The sequence below is a fragment of the Erpetoichthys calabaricus genome, chromosome 8 (assembly GCF_900747795.2).
Source record: "Erpetoichthys calabaricus chromosome 8, fErpCal1.3, whole genome shotgun sequence".
Taxonomy (NCBI): Eukaryota; Metazoa; Chordata; class Cladistia; order Polypteriformes; family Polypteridae; genus Erpetoichthys; species Erpetoichthys calabaricus.
Genome location: NC_041401.2, coordinates 159,512,262 through 159,533,439, shown reverse-complemented (window position 1 = coordinate 159,533,439; position 21,178 = coordinate 159,512,262). Strand labels below are relative to the sequence as shown.

Here is a 21,178-nt window from a genome sequence, read left to right as displayed (position 1 = left end):
TTCAGGACTAATCTTTAAATTATCAATGGAAAAACTTTTTTTTTTTTTAAGTAGGTGATCAATTTAATATACCATAATACTCCACCAAACATTTTGCTAATCCGGTGGGGGGCTGAATTTAGGATTCTAACTGAATTTTGTAATCTCATTAAAAATATAATTGCTTGGGAAAGTGTCAATATTTGGTGGTTTGTAAAAAAATAAATCATGAAATTAATTTTTATAAATTTGTGTATTTATTTTTCAGAGAAAGCCAGCTTTGTTAAAAGGGATTGATTTGGGATCATGTACAGAAAAGTGGACTGTTGATTATCTGGCTAATAATGGAACTGACTGCAGTGTGAAAATCCATGTTTGTAGCATACCACAACTGGACTTTATTAACAAGAACTTCTTATACAGGTAGAGTGGTGTTTGAAACTTGAGCTTTAAAAATATAAAAGATGTTAAATCCAAGAGGAGCCTTTATATTGCAGTTTCCTACGGTTGTTTTGTGACTTCGCCGAAGTATAGGTTTCTGTTACTGTCCCTGGTGTTTATGGATAAACCTTTATTAAGGAAAGTCCCCCATCCAAGACCCCATATCAGTCAAGATTTTTTGATCAATAACATATCTCTTAATAAGATTACTGATACCACATACAGTGGTGTGAAAAACTATTTGCCCCCTTCCTGATTTCTTATTCTTTTGCATGTTTGTCACACAAAATGTTTCTGATCATCAAACACATTTAACCATTAGTCAAATATAACACAAGTAAACACAAAATGCAGTTTTTAAATGATGGTTTTTATTATTTAGGGAGAAAAAAAATCCAAATCTACATGGCCCTGTGTGAAAAAGTAATTGCCCCCTTGTTAAAAAATAACCTAACTGTGGTGTATCACACCTGAGTTCAATTTTCGTAGCCACCCCCAGGCCTGATTACTGCCACACCTGTTTCAATCAAGAAATCACTTAAATAGGAGCTGCCTGACACAGAGAAGTAGACCAAAAGCACCTCAAAAGCTAGACATCATGCCAAGATCCAAAGAAATTCAGGAACAAATGACAACAGAAGTAATTGAGATCTATCAGTCTGGTAAAGGTTATAAAGCCATTTGTAAAGCTTTGGGACTCCAGCGACCCACAGTGAGAGCCATTATCCACAAATGGCAAAAACATGGAACAGTGGTGAACCTTCCCAGGAGTGGCCGGCCGACCAAAATTACCCCAAGAGCGCAGAGACGACTCATCCGAGAGGTCACAAAAGACCCCAGGACAACGTCTAAAGAACTGCAGGCCTCACTTGCCTCAATTAAGGTCAGTGTTCACGACTCCACCATAAGAAAGAGACTGGGCAAAAACGGCCTGCATGGCAGATTTCCAAGACGCAAACCACTGTTAAGCAAAAAGAACATTAGGGCTCGTCTCAATTTTGCTAAGAAACATCTCAATGATTGCCAAGACTTTTGGGAAAATACCTTGTGGACTGATGAGACAAAAGTTGAACTTTTTGGAAGGCAAATGTCCCGTTACATCTGGCGTAAAAGGAACACAGCATTTCAGAAAAAGAACATCATACCAACAGTAAAATATGGTGGTGGTAGTGTGATGGTCTGGGGTTGTTTTGCTGCTTCAGGACCTGGAAGGCTTGCTGTGATAGATGGAACCATGAATTCTACTGTCTACCAAAAAATCCTGAAGGAGAATGTCCGGCCATCTGTTCGTCAACTCAAGCTGAAGCGATCTTGGGTGCTGCAACAGGACAATGACCCAAAACACACCAGCAAATCCACCTCTGAATGGCTGAAGAAAAACAAAATGAAGACTTTGGAGTGGCCTAGTCAAAGTCCTGACCTGAATCCAATTGAGATGCTATGGCATGACCTTAAAAAGGCGGTTCATGCTAGAAAACCCTCAAATAAAGCTGAATTACAACAATTTTGCAAAGATGAGTGGGCCAAAATTCCTCCAGAGCGCTGTAAAAGACTCATTGCAAGTTATCGCAAACGCTTGATTGCAGTTATTGCTGCTAAGGGTGGCCCAACCAGGTTCAGGGGGCAATTACTTTTTCACACAGGGCCATGTAGGTTTGGATTTTTTTTTCTCCCTAAATAATAAAAACCACCATTTACAAACTGCATTTTGTGTTTACTTGTGTTATATTTGACTAATGGTTAAATGTGTTTGATGATCAGAAACATTTTGTGTGACAAACATGCAAAAGAATAAGAAATCAGGAAGGGGGCAAATAGTTTTTCACACCACTGTATATTCTGTAGAATGAATGCATTACAAACAAAGGTAGCCATGATTTAAAAGTACTTATTACTACTGAAATATTAGAACACTTGCATCATTACAACAGTAAAGAGTGAAACAACATATAAATTGATAGAACTATTAAAGAAAAAGTGGGGCAAATAATCCTTGCAACGATGGTAAAGAAAGATAAAGTAGCATTGATGTCTTTTTCTTGTCATAATGGAAACTAAATGTTCAACATCTGATCCAACCCAGTTTCCCTGAGGATGCAAGTCAACCTTTCTTTCATTTGTTATACTTGCTTATTGCAATGCAGGCTTTGGGCTAGAGCCTGCTGTGGCAACATAGAGTTGAAGTTAGAAATTTACATACACTTGGGGTGAATTCATTAAAACTCACTTTATATCCCCTGCACAAATTTTATATTAAAAAACTATAAATTTGGCATATTGTTTAAGACCTCTTCTTTATGTAGGGCTAAAGTAATTTTTCCAACAATATTCACAGAGTATTTCACTTTTTATTGCCAATATTGTAATTCCAGTGTGTCACAAGTTTACATATACTTTGTTAATATTTGTTAGCATTGCCTATTAATTGTTTAACATATGGCAAACATTTTGGGTTGCCTCCCACAAGCTTCTTACAATAAGTTGCTGAAATTTTGTCCTATTCCTCCAGACAGGGACAGTTAAACTTCTGACTTCAACTGTATGACAAGTCAGGGGGCACCCCTAAAAAAGTGTCCGTATAATACAGGTTGCCCTTGCACATACATTTACATTTATATTTACATCATTTAGCAGACGCTCTTATCCAGAGCGACTTACAACAGTGTTTGTTAGTTTTTTTCGCATACCCCTTGGGGTCAGAGCGCAGGGTCAGCCATTGTACAGCGCCCCCTGGAGCAATTACAGGTTAAGGGCCTTGCTCAAGGGCCCAGCAGAGTAGGATCTCTTTTGGCATTGACGGGGATTCGAACCGGCAACCTTCGGGATACCAGCGCAGATCCTTAGCCTCAGAGCCACCACTCCGCCCATATATATTCATAGGTTTCGCTGCAGGATCTAACCTGGCTTCTATCTGCACATTTTTGAAAAGTGAGACAAATCTGGAATGCCCAGAGAAAGGCTTTTTGAGGAGAACCTGCAAACACCATAGATATTTAGCGAGGGCTACCATAAGTGGCTGTGTTTAAATCATACTCTCTTATTTAGAAAGGCCATGTTTAAAAACTAAGCCATAGAATTAACTTTTAATGTAACATTACAGTCTCACCAGAGTGTGGACCCAATATTATAATGGGACACAATTTAAAGTTAGAAAATGTCATGTGTTTATGAAATACATAATATTGTTCATATTGTATGGGATAGATAAGAAAAAACAAATTGTCTGAGAGATTCTAGCTCATGGTAGCTATTTCATTTAAAATAAAGCTGTTCACATTTTAATATTATCTTCCACTGTATATACCCTGAATGAAGCCAACACATTTTTTTTCTTCAGATGAGCAGGGATAGAACATTTCTTCCTAAATTCAGTTCTGAGGAACCCTGTAGCTGCTAGTTTTTTAATTAACTAATTCTTTAATCGAATGGGGATTTATACCTTCATTTGAACTGCTTATTTCATTTAAACACATGATTTGTAGAGTAAAACATTTAATGAGATATTTAACTTACATTTGTTCATTTATTTGGTCACAACTTTTAGTACATTATATATCTTCTTCTTCTATCGGCTGCTCCCATTAGGGGTTGCCTTAGCGGATCATCTTCTTCCATATTTTTCTGTCCTCTGCATCTTGCTCTGTTACACCCATCACCTGCATGTCCATCCATAAGCCTTTGCTTGGGGCTTACTTTTTTCCTCCCAATATACCCAGCATCTCTCCTCTGCACATGTCCAAACCAACGTACTCTCGCCTCTCTGACTTTGTCTCCCAACTGTCCAACTTGAGCTGACCCTCTAATGTACTCATTTCTAATCCTATCCATCCTCGTCACACCCAGTGCAAATCTTACATCTTTAACTCTGCTACCTCCAGCTCTGTCTCCTGCTTTCTGGTCAGTGCCACCATCTCCAACCCATATAATATAGCTGGTCTCACTACCGTCCTGTAGACCTTCCCTTTCACTCTTGCTGATACCCGTCTGTCACAAATTACTCCTGACACTCTTCTCCAACCCTGACTGCCCTCACTTTTTCACCTCTCTTCCACAATCCCCATTACTCTACTGTTGATCCCAAGTATTTAAACTCATCCACCTTCGCCAACTCTACTCCCTGCATCCTCACCATTCCACTGACCTCCCTCTCATTTACACACATGTATTGTGTCTTGTTCCTACTGACCTTCATTCCTTTCTTCTCTGGAGCATATCTCCACCTCTCCAGGGTCTCCTCAACCTGCTCCCTACTATCGCTACAGATTACAATGACATCAGCAAACATCATAGTCCACAGGGACTCCTGTCCACCTCTGTCTTCTCCTTGTGCCATATCTTCTTGTACTCTTGTCTACTTTCTGCATCTCTCTGACTATCCCACTTCTTATTTGCCATCCTCTTTCTCTGTATACTCTCCTGTATTTCCTCATTCCACCACCAGGTTTCCTTTTCCTCCTTCCTCTTTCCAGATGTCACGCCAAGCACCCTTCTTGCTGTCACCCTTACTACATCTGCTGTAGTTTCCCAGCTGTCTGGTAACTCTTCATTGCCACCCAGTGCCTGTCTCACCTCCTCCCTAAACTCAACCTTGCAGTCTTCCTTTTTCAACTTCCACCTTTTGATCCTTGCCTCTGCCCTCACTCCCTTCCTATTCTTGATCTCCAACGTCATCCTACAGACCACCATCCTATGCTGATTAACTGCACTTACCCCTGCCACCACTTTGCAGTCTTCAATCTCCTTCAGACCAACTCTTCTGCATAGGATGTAATCTACCTGTGTGCATCTTCCTCCACTCTTGTATGTGACCCTATGTTCCTCCCTTTTCTTAAAATACATATTCACCACAGCCATGTCCATCCTTTTGGCAAAATCCACTATCCTCTGACCTTCTTCATTCCTCTCCTTGACACCATACCTACCCATCACCTCCTCGTCTCCACTGTTCCCTTCACCAACATGCCCATTGAAATCCACTCCAGTTACCACTTTCTGTCCCTTGGGTACACTGTTCATCACTTCATCGAACTCACTCCAAAAGTCTTTCTCACCTATTGCACACCTAACTTGCGGTGCATATGCACTAGCAACATTCATCATCACACCTCCAATTTCCAGCTTCATAATCATTACTCTGCCTGACACTCTTTTCACCTCCAAAACACTGTTGACATACTGTTCCTTCAGAATAACTTCTACCCCATGTCTCCTCCCATCTACACCATGATAGAACAATTTGAATCCACCTCCGGTCCACCTGGCCTTACTCCCATTCCATTTAGTCTCTTGCACGCAAAATATATCAACCTTCCTTCTCTCCATCATATCTGCTAACTCTCTCCCTTACCAGTCATACTGCCAACATTCAAAGTTCCTACCCTCAGTTCCACTCTCTTTACTTTCCTCCTCCTCTCCTCCTGCCTCCGGACACGTCTCCCCCCTCTTCTTCTCCTTCTACTTGTTTGACCAACAGTAGCCCAATTCCCGCCAGCACCCTCCTAGCTAATTGTGCTGGTGGCGGTCGTTGTTAACCTGGGCTCGACTGATCCAGCATGGAAATTTGTATTGTTGTCCGCATATTGATTTGGCAAACTTTTACACCAGATGCCTTCCTGACGTAACCATCCCCATTTATCTGGGCTTGGGACCAGCACGAAGGAAAACACTGGTTTGTGCATAAAATATATTCATTCTTCTTCATTATTTGCACATGTGTATCTTATTATGGATTGGTGCCCGGTTCAGAAGTGGGTCCTACCTTATAACTAAGCTCTTGTATCCTGTCTGTCCTTTTTCAAATAAAAGGGTTCTGAAAATGTTTGGAGTTCGTATTTTAATTATCCTTTTAGTCAAAATATTCAGTGAATTGTTCTTCTTCAGTTTCAGAAAACACAGGTACAAAAAAATAAGAATGCCAGTGGAAGAGCTCCTTCCTGAATTTCAGGAACACTTTTGTATGATCATCTTTAATATGGTCACTTCACACTGTATTTAGATAAAATTACAATCACAATTAATAATGTATTCCTCTGTGTAAAATCAGCCACTATTTTTCTTATATTTCTTTAAAAGTCGAGCATGAAGTTTAGTATTTCTTGACAAGGTAAACTGTGAGAAGACAAAAGTCATCTTCAAAAGGGAATTAGAGACCCAGCATTTGATTATAAAACTGTTTAACGAAAAAATCAAGTTACATTAGTCACCCAGGACCAGAAACACATGTAAGGCGTGAATATTGAAGACCATCATTTAAAGACACAGATCAGTGAAGGATATTCTGTAGATTTTGTTTGTGACCCCTAAAAAATGAAGCATTTTATCTTTACAGAATTCTAACATTGATTATTTTGCATTAGCAATTCAGTTAAAGACTACTAATAAGCCCTTTATCAAATTTTTACTGGCATCCCTTCCAAGTTTAATTCCTGGTTTATAGCTGAGGCTGTTTGGATAGGCTCCTGCATCTCATGACCCTCTTTTGGACAAGGGGTATTAAAACAAAAATAGGTGAATGAATGGATGAAAATTCTCTGCTCAGGATCCCCTTCAGTTCCCTGAAGGTGAGTAAACACAGAGCAGGCTCACCAAAGGGATTTTAAAATCTCCATTATCAGTTAGTAATGAGACATAGAATAATCAGTGCAGATCTCCAAATAAGAAACAATGGTATTTACACTTCTCTTTCTTCAACTGTGGCTGAGCTAATATACATCTTACGGTTATAAAGTTATACTATTTTTTTTTGGTTATCATAAATACTGAAATGGGCAGATTCGTACATATTCATACATACATTCTCAAATGCATTTATTCCATTTCACAGTTGTAGGGTGTAAAAATATGTTTTGACAGTGCAGAACTCAAGGTAGACTGAGGACATAGTGAGAAACAGTCCTGTACAGGGCACCAGTACATTGCAGGGTGCTCATACACAAACAGCTACAGTTTCAAGTAACTATTTAACCCAACCTTTGGATCCAGGTCTTTGGATACGTGAGAAGAAAAACAGAGTTCAGAAATAGACAGAATGTGCAGACTGTATGGACACAATTACCATGTATGGGATTCAAACTAGGAACAGTATACAGTATCAGTTTTCCAGGGTGATACCCTCATACAAAATCATTTTATGCAAACTGACATTTTTAATAATCATTTTTTCTATTTAATTCCAATTATATTCTATGCAAACATTAATATTTCACTTCTTTTAAATGTTTAAAGCAATTTCTTAAAATGTTAACTGCTGAGAAAGCTTCAATATTTTTGTGCTTAACTGATGAAAATAAAATATGAACCATGGTTGTTATCAGTCTTATAGTATGCCCAGCAGTACTGCTTGGATTGTACAGTATGTGGCTTGTTATCAATTACAATTAAGCCAATAAATCAAAGTAAACATATTCATAGGATTCAGCGACTATCTTTGTGGTAACTGATGCTGACAAAAAGTTGGTTATTGGCTTCTAGCAATGTTTTTGACTTAACGTTTACATTTCTGGTCATATTTCATATGTACTGGTACCCTGTCCAGGGCTCTTTCCAGCTTTGTGCCTAAAGGTGTTGTGAAATACTCCTGGATATCCAAACCACGTGTAACATTTTTTTTTTCCAACAAGATATGGTTTCAATAGATATGAATGTAATCCCTATGCATTTTCTTTTTGCCTGCATGAACTTTCCTCTTGAGTTCAGTTTTTTTTCTCCTGTATCTCAAATATGTGTGTGATAGTATAATTAATAATTGTAGTTGTCTAGTGACCTGTTCAGGATAAGTTCATACCATGTCTTCAGTACAGTCAGGATAGATTATGGCTCAACTTGACCATGAAAAATATGGAGAAAGTGAGTTCAGCATATGGATGAATGGACTTTAAATTAGTTTAAGTATATAATGTAAAATACATGTACAAGACTGAACTCTTAAACCTTATTTTGTAGTTTTAAAGTCAGTGTAGTTCTCTGTGAACAATTCTTTTTTTATGTGGACACAGAGACCGGAGTGTGTCTTTCCTTGGAGCAGTTAATCAAACATTCGTTTATGTAAAGACTAAGAGAAAAGCCACTCAGAAAACAGTGGAAGTTGCCAGTCATGAATCAAACACTAGTCACTGCTGGTTAGAGGCAGCAGCATTAACTGCTGCATAACTGTGCCACTTTATATGCAATGAAACATTTCAGTGTTCATTTTTGTAATGCAATCATAATATCAGACCTTTTCAACTTTAGTAAGAATTTGTAACCAACAATACTTAAATGAAAAACCTACATCATAATTAAAAAAAACAAACATTTAAATGCCCTGGATCCCCAAAGATGAACACTCTTCATAATGATGGTTGTAACTCAGATTTGACCAGTCTCATTCCAAAGTCTCGTTTAAAGGCCAAACACCAGTAGCAAATCCCAGACTTCTTGCCCTCCAAAAAATACAGCATGTATTGTTCCAAAAATCTGTTAATATCTGACAATCTGAGGGAATTTTATTGAAGTTCTGTTGTACCACCTTCAGGTGCACATTTCCCCACTTGGGCGCTTCAAAGGGCCATGAATCATTTTTAATTACTTAAACCAACTATGATTCCAACAAGCCTTTTTGGGGAGATCAAAGAACAAAAATCAGTGATATTACATATCTATTTGTTTTGCATCACTGTCTGTGGTGTTTAAGATACAAAGTTGTGAATTTTGGCCACAGCATAATGTATACATTATAATGAAGCAGCATGGCTGCCACTCTCATCATTAATACTAAGCTCAAGCATGCCAAATATAATATTTGCATGACTCAAGAATATATTGTAGCACTGGTGCTTAGTGGCAGAATGAATCCTTTTCTCTTTACTTGACTCTTTAAGGTGGCTCACTGTCCTTAAAAGGACTGTTTGCCTTTGCCATACTAGTTGAACTTATGTTTGCGACTCTGTAGGCTTACCATGTTTATATACTATGGGTGATTTATCCCTGGCTGATTCAACTTGTCAGTGCTGTTACAATATGTTATTAGATGGACAAATCTACTTGTATATATGTTTTAAGATTAAAGTTTGTTACTGACTTTATTAATTGAAAGTATACACAACATTTAAATTCCTGAAATATGATTGGCTTGCTATGTTCAGAAGAAGGTATCTTTTGAGACCTGGACTTACACCGTGATAGAGCTCTGGTGTAAAACCAGTGCTTCTTTTTTGCCTTAAGTACACATTATTTTTCTGTTGTTTCAGCTTGCAATTAAAAGGGGTTTTCATCATGCTGGTGCCCTGACTTATTCCAGAGTGGTCCATGTCCATTGTTACACAATTACAAGATGTACAGTGCTTATGCATTTAAATGTTACATAGTTTTATACTTTTCCTATAACTGCTTTATATTTATAAATATGTGTAATCGCTCTGACGTTGTCTTCAGAGCAAAGAGCTATGTATGAATATGTTAATATAAAAAGATCGGCAGATGAGAACAGATATTACAGTCTATCAAGCTCATTTGATTAGCTAGTAGCTAATATCTTATGCAACTGGTTTTTAAAAGCTGTGAAGGTTTCATCTTCAGCTATACTACATGATAGTTTGTTTCTGATTCCTACAACTCTTCGTGGGAAGAATGCTGCCTGGTTTCAGTCTTAAGTGGACTTCCCCTTAGTTTCCACTGGTGTGCTGAAGAATGTGAATTTTTATGAATCGTATTGCACCAAACATTATAATGAAGTATTTCTTTGTATGCTAAGCACTGTGTGTCTAGCATGCTTATCAGTAAGAAAAACATACTGGGCAAATTTGTTTCATCACTTCATCAGACAGTATTGTAATTAAATGTTATTTACTCAAATAATTTTCAGTATCACTGTGTATCCAGTAACTTCACTCTAATACATTGGTCTGCCAGGGTCACACAAACAAAGTAATAACAGTTACATGTATGTTTTCTGTTCTTTTAGATCCTTACCATTTTCTGTTTTTGTAAGGAGAGCAGCAGAGGATAAACATATGGAATATTTTATTTCTGAGGTAATGTCAAATTCACTTCTTTAGTTTTGGCTAAAACTTTCTTCTGTAAGAATATTTCTGTTAAATTAAAAACATCAGTTTAAATACCTGTCAGGTCTTCTGAAAATAATACTTGTATGGCCAATTGGTTTTACTGGTTAATCTATTTGGTAGATTATGCAGACTCTTGTCCCCATGAAGATTTATGCATAAACAATGAACGTTTTTTGTTCTAGCTATTGAATTACTGTACACCAGGATAGTATAGGCTTTGTGGACATTATAGTTTATCATTTTAAAAAATGGAAGGTGGGGTTGCTGGGCTCTAGACAGTGACTAAAATGGTTACAAATATGACACATTTTTCTATAATAATTTAGTCACCATTAGTGACTGATAACATAGCTTTTTTATTTTATCTTTGGTTATTTAAGTACAGCTCTAACCCCTTTACTGTCATTTTCAAATACCACTGTTTTCATGTGCAGAGTTAACTTGACAATAGTATGTAGGCAACAAACACATAAGTTTACTTGTCACAGCATAAACAGGTGGTTTCTCAGTTGATCGGTTGGTAAGTGGCTGTTTGAACACATTTTGTAGCCATGTTGGAGAATGGGAAGGTACAAAGTGATTTGCAATATGAATGAAGTAAGAATTCTTCAGATAGTGACAGCTAGATAGATAAAGCTTATAATAGTAAACTTTATTTGATTATTGCTACTTCTGAATCTGGATAGTGAGAAGCACTGCTACTAATCATTGAATCCTCAGAGAGTAGAACAGATATATTGGGTTTAGATTATCCCTTACAGTATTCAAATCTGTTCATAGCTGACTACATTAGATATAATTGTGACCAACAGACGTGCCAAGAAACTCATAAAGCACCACACACTGAAATCCAATTGCAAGGTGAATACAATTTCCTTTTTTTTTGGCATGTATATATATTTTAAGTTGAATTGTGGTCAATAACATTTCTACATGAAATGTCCTAGCTAGAATGTGAAGGGACTGTTTTACTTGATGATACTGTGATACAGTGATACTACTGCATGCAGTGACAAGCAAACCTTTGGGAACCCTTGCTTAAACTGTCTTTTACTATGAATAGTTAAATGAGCAGAAAATGAACTGATCACCAAAAGGCATAAAGTTAAAGATGACACATTTCTTCATTCACAGGCACAAAATACCAAAAAACATGAAAAGGGCCTAAAGCAAAAGTTTTGCAACACAGCATGGTCAGTACTTAGTAACACCTCCTTTGGCAAGTATCACAGCTTGTTAATGCTTTTTGTAACCAGCTAAGAGAGTTTCAGTTCTTATTTGGTGTATTTTCACTCATTCGTCCTTGCAAAAGGCTTCTAATTCTGCAAGATTCTTGTGCCATCTTGTATGCAGTGCTCTTTTGAGATCTATCCACAGATTTTCAATGATATTTATGCTGGGGGACTGTGTGTGGCTCTTGAGGAATTCCATTAGATTCTGAGGTGTGTTTCAGATCATTATCTTGTAGTACCCATGCTCTTTTTAACTTCAACTTTTTTACAGATTGGTGTAATGTTTGTTCAGAATTTGTTGTTATTTGAATCCATTCTTCCCTCTACCAATGACATGTTCCCTGTACCACTGGCTGCAACACAAACTCAAAGCATGATCGATCCACCGCCATGCTTAATAGCTGGAGATGTGTTCTTTTCCTGGAATTCAGTTACCTTTTTTCTCCAAACATACCTTTGCATATTGTGGCCAAAAGGGTCTATTTTGACTTCATCAGTCCACAGGAGTTGTTTCCAGAATGCATCAGGCTTGTTTAGATTTTCATTTGCAACACAGGACACTGGAAAGGTTTTCTTCTGTTAACTGTACATGAAGGTCATATTTGTTCAGGAATTGCTGCACAGTGGAACAGTGCACCACCACTCCAGAGTCTGCTACATCTTCCTGAAGGTGTTCTATGGTCAAACAGGGTTTTCATTTACCTTTCTAGCAATCCAACGAGCAGTCCTTTCAGAAAGTTTTCTTGGTCTTCCACACCTCAACTTGACCTCCTCTGTTCCTGTTAATTGCCTTTTCTTAACAACACTACGAATTGAGGAAACACTTACAGTATAGAAATGCTAATGATTGTGTAAATGCAAAATGTGCCCAAAAGAGACACCTTTAGCTCAGACTAGCCAACCCGCAGCGTAGCATACGCCGTATAATTATGTATTGATGGGTGAACACTTCCTGAACGACACAGTTGTCCAAATGGGGTGGGTTTGTGGATACCACTGTGAGTGAATGAAAAGATGGACCTCTGAAGAGAACAACATACAATTGTCCATGACTGAAAGCGGGATCGTCTCTGACGATGGAGGCCACGCTGGTGAAAGTTACTTCGTCGGTAGGGATAAGTTTCAGCACTTGTTCATTAAGGTGTAGCGAGTCTTCGTTGTTGACGCTTAATATAGCTTGCGTACTGAGTTGTTCCGGAGTCACAGTTGAGAAACACTTTTTTAATGTATTTTAAGCACAGGGGAAAAAATTAACATGTAAAACATCCGTAATGTAATAAGCCACCAAGAAAAGTAACATTGCAATAATGCACGCTACGATCCGATTGCTGTAAATAGAAGTGAAAACAAAATCGAGCCCGGTGCATTCTTTAACTGCCTTGTAGCGCAGTGGTAGTGTTGCTGCTTTGCACTAAGGAGACTGTGGAAGATTTTGGGTTCGCTTGCCGGTTTCTCCCTGTGTGGATAGCGCTTTGAATACTAAAAACACCGGTATATCAATGTAATGAAGTATTCTTATTCTTATGCGTCCAGCACTCGCTCTCTCTCGTCGCGCGCCTGTATGTGTGTGTGTGTCGCTCGCTGCACGTGTTCCTGCAAGCATACCAGTAAGTGAATGAAAAGATGGAACTCTGGAGAGAGCAACATACAACTGTCTGTGATTGAAAACTGGTTTTGACAGATACATGCACATCTTTTTGAAAGTTTGGCCCTGTGCCTTATTAATTGTCATCGCAAAGGCAAATCTAACAGGAAATTGTCTTCATGTTAAAGTAAAAGGCAAATTATCCGCGACAAACTGTTTTACACGCTGCATACCAACCCGTGGCGTAGTATATGCCGCATAATCACGCCTCTTTTTTAATGTTTTTTAAGCAGAGGGAAAAAATTAACATTTGCAAAATCTGTAACGCTGCTTTCAGTAAGTACAATGCACACACGTTTAATTTGTCGGCCACTTTTTGGCAGCCGTCTTTTCTGGTTTGGGCTGCTTTTGCAGTGTTACCGCTTGTGCATATTAAATCTTGAAATCCTTCGAGTAACTAATTAAGTAACTAACACCCACCCACCCAGCTTGTGAGAAAAAAATGCGCCCGTTCTTTCATCATTTTGTTACAGCCTATCAAAGACTTGCTGATCATGTTTTCTAGACTCCATATACATTGGCTTTTCACTCAGCGCGGGGGCGCGCATTCATCTCGGATTATTACATCCTGCTAGACTAATCTGCTACACGGCTGCGTTTGAAAAACCGACTTATCCCTGATGAGTTTCACCGACATTAATGATTAGGAATCTAGTTGGAACAAAACCCTGCATCCACAGGGGTTCACCAGGACCGAGTTTGGGAAACACTGCTGAACACAGACGAAACCGACTCAGGTGAGGAGTTGGGGCGGGCAAAGTGGTTGCAGCTATTGATTATTCAGTGTTGTTTGCCTGGGTGTCTGATCTGCTCGAGGGGATCATAAATAAAAGGAAAACAATTTGAAGGCAGTGTCACAGGCGATCCTGTGGTATAGCGGGTCCACAGCTCCCCTTCAAAAGGCAATTTTTAAATAAATAATCATCGCACTCACAGCGTAGCAAGGGGCGTGGAAGTGTGGCTGAAACGGTTTCCGGGTGGAGTCATGCTGCGGGCATTTCTCCCCTGTGCAGTGTGTGAGCGAGTGAGGAGAGAGAGAAAGCCGGTACGTTAGAGTGAGCAAGAGCAGGCTCGAAGGCAATGTGTTCCTGTGGTATAGCGGGTCCATAGCTCCCCTTCAAAAGGCCATTTTTATTTATTTATTTATTTTTTTTAATATTTTTATTTTATTAATTTTCATTGTAATCATTCCATACAAACAGATCAATTTATAACCCAACAAATTTGAAAACAAATCAAACCCCACCCCTGAGAAGGAGAGCTTAGCTAAAGGAAAATTTCTTTAAGCTTTTTAATAAGGCAACATTAGACAAAAGAAGGGGAGAAGTAAATATCTATATAAATAAGAGATGGAGAAGGGAGTTAAATGCAATAATAGTTAATTCTCTTATTCTAAAATAATATTGATTAAATCCTGCCAAGTTTTGAAAAAATTTTGTACAGATCCTCTAACTGAAAATTTGATTTTTTCCAATTTCAAATAATATAAAACATCAGTTTCCCACTGACTTATAAGAGGAGAATTAGGATTCTTCCAATTTAACAAAATAAGTCTGCGTGCCAAGAGTGTAGTGAATGCAATCACCGTTTGTTTGTCCTTCTCCAATTCAAGTCCATCTGGAAGGACACCAAACACAGCTGTTAGTGGGTTAGGAGGGATTGTGATACTAAGGCTGTCTGAGAGGCACTTAAAAATTTTTGTCCAAAATGATGTTAGTTTGGTGCAGGCCCAGAACATGTGACCCAGTGAGGCAGGAGCTTGGTTGCAGCGCTCGCAGGTTGGATCCTGGCCTGGAAACATTTTGGACAGTTTTAAGCGAGACAGATGAGCTCGATATATAATTTTTAGTTGAATAATTCTATGCTTTGCGCATATAGAACTCGAGTGAATTCTCTGCTTTGCTACCTTCCACTCCTTTTCTGATATATTGATTAAGAGATCTTCTTCCCAATGTCCTCTTGGATCTTTGAAAGGTAGGGACTCTAATAAGATTTTATGATCCTGTGGTATAGCGGGTCCATAGCTCCCCTTCAAAAGGCCATTTTTAATCAGGCGACTGACAGTAGTGGAGTCAGGCACAGAGAAGGTCAGCTGCTGAGAGAGCGTCTCGACTGTTGCAGGGCCTGCATCGGTGAAGCAGGTGAGACGCTAATGAAAAAGAGGCACAGGGCTTATTGGTTTTTAAAGACTGCTTCCTTCATTGTGTTTTAATCTCAGTTTTAAAGGATTGTGCGTCTCTCTCTGTCTCTCTCGCGCTGCCTGTGTGTGTGCGTCTGTCTCTCTGTGGCGCTGCCTGTGTGTGTGCGCGGCTCTCTCTCTCGGGCTGCCTGTGTGTGCCTCTGTCTCTCTGTGGCGCTGCCTGTGTGTGTGCGCGCGGCTCTCTCTCTTGCACTGCCTGTGTGTGTGCCTCTGTCTCTCTCTGGCGCTGCCTGTGTGTGTGCACGGCTCTCTCTCTCGCGTTGTCTGTGTGTGTGCCTCTGTCTCTCTCTGGCGCTGCCTGTGTGTGTGCGTGGCTCTCTCTCTCGCGCTGCCTGTGTGTGTGTGTCTGTCTCTGTCTGGCGCTGCCTGTGTATGTGCGCGGCTCTCTCTCTCGGGCTGCCTGTGTGTGCCTCTGTCTCTCTCTGGCGCTGCCTGTGTGTGTGTGCGGCTCTTTCTCTCGCGCTGCCTGTGTGTGTGCCTCTGTCTCTCTCTGGCACTGCCTCTGTGTGAACCAAGGTTCCACTGAGGTTGACTAATGAAAAGTCAACGTGGCTCAGAGCTGCATGTGGACTGTGGCACAGACAAACAGAAATGACGGCATGTTTTCCGAGGCATCGCGTCCGAGTTGGTGGGCGTGGCTGTGCGAGTTTTCATCATATCCAATGGTCTTAGAGTTGGTGGGCGTGGCTCCTTCCTGCGTGCTTTCATAGGTGTCTTGCCCGCTCTTGCGGCGGCTTAGAGAATCTATATATGGCTCCTTCCTGCGTGCTTTCATGGGTGTCGTGCCACTCTGGCGGCGGCTTAGAGAATTATATATATATACTGTATAGATTATGTATAGTGCCTGTTTAAAAAAAAAAAAAACAATGAAAAAGGACTATGTTAAAAAACTAAAAATAAAAAATGCAATTTAGACTGCATGTGCGCTTGTGAGGAATTACCATTCAGAAAATATATATTGCAAACTTTGCTAATGAAAAAGAATTTAATGTATATATCGAAAATGTATGACAATGATTCAGTATGCAAAAATATGATGATTATTGTTAAACTTCAGCTGTAATGAATATGGGTATGTAACAGTGATAAACATAGTGTCACAAAACTCATTGGTATAGTAAATATTTTCTATACATAGTAATTATAGTAATATTTACTCAATCAAAGCCAATAAAGTGTATGATATTTTAAGCTGAATGAAACCAGCTTTCCTTTATGTTCCTTTGATGTTAAGGGGTGGTTGAAATGTTTTGTGTTTGTATTCCATTGCTACAGCCTGTTGTGTTTTTTAAAGTATTAATTATCTCAGTGAATTTTTTTCTTCTTCTTCGTTGTATGGAAATAATCAACACACAACACAAAATAGTGCTATCAGTAGTGGGCATCTCAGAGCCCCAAATCTTTGAGACAACTACAAATACTTAGTCATGGGTTCAAATAAACTATTCTTATTTTACAATATAGCTTTTCATATGATTTTCACATAAAAGATTCCTCTTCTCCTCTTTTAATAATTCGCGGTCTTTTATTATCACTTCCTACCAGGTGATCTTGACATTGTCACCAAGAAGCACTTCTGGGTCAGGTATAACTTCCCTAGAACAAGGGAGTGTTCTTCTGGCAGGTTTCCATGGTGGCATCCAAGTACCCCAACGTGGCCACCTGTTGGGCCTACAGTGCCCATGCTGCCCAGCGGGTGCACAAATGGGAGCTCCATCCTAGGGATGCTGCCACTGAGAATACAGGAGGAACACATGTTTCTAGGAGGCCATCTCCCACTGTCTTTCCATTATAAAGGCCTCCTGGCTGGATAAGGACAATCTGAACTTGCCTTCTATGACAGTTGTTAAATAAAAAAGTAACATTATTTTGGCATAGACAGAGTGGTGGCTCTGAGGCTAAGGATCTGTGCTGGTATCTGGAAGGTTGCTGGTTCAAGTCCCATTACTGTCAAAAGGGATTCTACTCTGTTGGACTCTTGAGCAAGGCCCTTAAGCTGATATTGCTCCTGGGGTGCTGCACAATGGCTGACCCCATGCTCTGACCCCCAAAGGTCATGCAAAAAGACAGTTTTCCCTCATGGATTAATATAGTATATCAAATAAAATCAAAAAATAACATATTATTCTATTACCTCATTGCAGCAGAGACCTGACAACTTTTAACTATTAATTGTTAAAGCTTGCCAACATACTGTATGAAAGCAACAGTTATACTGTATGTGGGGGGAAAAGAATATTCCACCATAAGGCAAGTGATAATGGAATTGAAACTTGCTAGGATTTTAAACGGAATAATCATCATCAAATCAACCTATCATGGCTGTTAGTCCAATAGTCTAAAATACCAAAGCCCAGTTTGCTTTAATTTGATTTTTGATCTACCTAAAGCAGGGGTGGGCAAAGCCAGTCCTGGAGGGCCGCAGTGGGTGCAGGTTTTTGTTCTAACCCAGTTGCTTAATTAGAAAACAATCCTTGCCAATAATTTAATTTTATGGCTTGTTAGTGCTTTAAATCTGCCATTTCAGGTCATTCTCATATCCTAGATTTTTTTTCCTTTTTAAGGATATCACTTAAATGATTTGAAGTCTAAAACAAATGATTAATTCTCAGTTCTTCACTTGTTTTCTCTTCACTTTCCTACCAAGTATTTAATAAAACCAAATAGTGCATGATAAATACACACAGGTGTAAATGGAAACAAACTAAATGGAGAAATGCTGGTTTATTTTGTTATTTGTATCTTATTGCTAACTAGTCATTTAGCCCGTTACAATAACGGGCGCTAGAACAGTAGTGCATAAACATTAGTAGGAACAGTCTATATTAAATGGCAAGGGACTTTGACCTCATTCTTTTTGTTGGTCATATTTTTCTTTCTTTCAGCCTTTCTTTTGTTGATGTTTACTTGCTGAACTGACCGTTCTTCGTGGGCTGCCACCGTGTATTGTGTGTCTTTAATTTTCTGTGACAGTAATGCTGTCTTGTACGGCTCTATTCAATAAGGGCACACACAAAAAGGCGAGCTTCAAAAGGGTGACCTCAATTGAGCACGGCGAATAAAGGCGTACGTAAATAATTTAGTTGAAATGGCTCTGGAATATGTGAAGAGCAACAAAGGTGCAGATCTTTATTCGCTGCGCCCAATTGAGGTCGCACTTTTGAGGCTCACCTTTTTGTGCGCGCCCTTATTGGAGGATGCCTGTGCACGCCCTTATTGAAGGATACAGTCTTGTACGTCCGCTGGGTTGTACGTCCGTAATATACCTTTCATTTTCTCTGGCAGTAATACAGGCGTGCACGTCGGTAATATGCCTTTAATCTCCTCTGACAGTAATACTGGCTTGTATGTGGCTGTAATATGCGTCACTGTATTGTGTACCTTTAATTTCCTCCGCAGTAATACTGGTTTGTATTTCCGTAAAACGCCTCTAACTTTCTCTGACAGTAATATCGCGCATCGCACCGTGCCCCGCGCATGCGCACTTCACCAGAAGACACCCACACACGGACGCCTGGACGCACATAGGGATTTTATATATATAGATAAGGAGCAATTAAAAACCAAAATACAGCTGTTTAAGACTAAAATAAAAAATAAGGATTCAAAATCTTAGCAATTGAGACAATTAAAATGAAGCAGAAGTGTTACTTGAGCAATAAGTGCTTCTTATTAAGCAATTGGGTTGGAATAAAAACCTGCAGCCACTGTGGCTCTCCAGGAATGACTTTGCCCACCCCTGACCTAAAGCCATGAAAAGAGAAGCAATTGAACCATATTAAGAAAAGCATAGATACAATCAAATAAACTAATAAGAACACTGAAAATTTTTTTGACTGTTACTGTTTTGTGAAGATATTACCAATGAAGAAATATTGATTTGGTAGTAGTTATAATCAGTATTTTGCTAATTGTAAACCATTTTAAAATTTTGGGAATCACTGTATCAGAAAGGTTAAAATGGCTAAAACCAAGTAAATCTCAAAAACTGTAAAATGTTTATTTTGAAATGTTTAGAGAAGCTAGTCAGTATATGTTCAAACTCTTAATATCCATTTTTTGGAAGTCACTACAAATTACTAAGATTTGCAAGGACTAGTAATCATCTAGTTCATCTATTAAACATTCTTAATCCAATGAAGTTTGTCCCAAAAGAACCAAATGCAAAGCAGGATCTGTTACATCACAGGTAGAACCTTAGAATTAGTTCAAAAAGTACACTAGTTAAGAGTAAGAGCAAGAGTATTGCATTGAAATATAAAAATAAGTTTAACTGAGAGAAATATAAATAGATTAAATATGTTACATTGTATTCTAATTGAAATACTGGAACCTTCAAAATAAAATTTGGCATTTTTTGACCTGTTTAGATGTTGTGTTTTGTTGCCTTTGATCATGTTTACTGTATTGCTTATTTTTTTTTTGCTGTTGCTACAGTTGATTATGGTATCTGTTGTTGTGTCAATAGATTTCATTTGAGCATATTGACTTTATGCAACAGTTGAGCAAATATTATGATTATTCTGTAGGCCAGTTTACTTTTATCTTTTCTCGCCTTGATTACTGCAACTCGCTGTATTCTGGCATTAGCAAATCCCTGATATGCAGGTTACAGTTGGTCTAGAATGCTGCCACTCGCTTTCTGGTTGGGGTAAGAAAGTCTAATTCAGTTTCTCCAATATTAGCTTCTTTACACTGGCTGCCTGTCAGTTTTTGAATTGATTTTAAAATCTTGTTGCTAGTTTTTAAATCTTTACATGGGCTTGCTCCTGCCTATTTATCCGAATTGTGTGTGTTTACACCAGCCATCTAGAGTGCTTAGATCTTCTGGTCAGTTGTCTCTTGTTGTCCCTGGTACCAAGTGTGAAACTAATGGGGACAGAGCTTTTGCAGCTGCTGCTCCTCGCCTGTGGAACTCTATACCTCATCACATAAAGGAGTTGTCTACAATTGAACTGTTCAAAACAAGATTAAAGACTCATTTCTATTCACTTGCATTCCGTGACTTTCAGTAATACTGATGGTTTCCACATTGTGATTATGTAACATTACTTCTATTTATTATTTATTTTATTTATGTTCATTTATTTTATTTCTATTTATGTTATTAATGTTAATTATATGTTTTTCTTTTATTCTATTATTGTAAAGCACTTTGGCCACAGGATTCCTATGTTGTTTTAAATGTGCTATATAAATAAATTTGACATTGACATATTTTAGTTTTAGGATTATGGTTTATCAAGGGCCTGGAAAAATTCCCTCATAGCCAGTACTGGATAGGGATTTGGTTACTTCTGAGTTGAATCACTTATAATGAATCATCCATACAATTAGTTTTTTATTAATATTTTCAAATTTTATGCTGTATTGTCAGTGTTAGAATGCACACCTGTTCTGTTCACCAATTTTAATGCTGATGGCTAATATCAGAGAAGGCTACTCCAGTCTCCTTTACCTTTTAAACCTGTCACCACTGCCCTCCAGAAATTGGAACTGGTCGCATTCATAAACATATAAACATAAATGATACCTACCCACAGGCAACATTGCTTCTTATGCCTCCTACATCCCTACCGTGTTTTTATTTTTTTGGCCTATGGAGCCTTTTCAGTGTACTAAAACAACAGGAGAAGGA

The 21,178-nt window shown here is 38.7% G+C and overlaps 1 protein-coding gene across 1 annotated transcript in view; it reads left to right on the top strand.

The window, feature by feature from the left end:
• tyw5 (tRNA-yW synthesizing protein 5) overlaps positions 1-21,178 on the top strand; it is a 34,014-nt gene that overhangs the window by 2,001 nt on the left and 10,835 nt on the right. The window contains exons 2-3 of the mRNA XM_028807664.2: positions 248-402; positions 10,361-10,430. Coding sequence (XP_028663497.1) covers positions 248-402; positions 10,361-10,430 — 225 coding nt within the window. The remainder of the gene's footprint in view (positions 1-247; positions 403-10,360; positions 10,431-21,178) is intronic.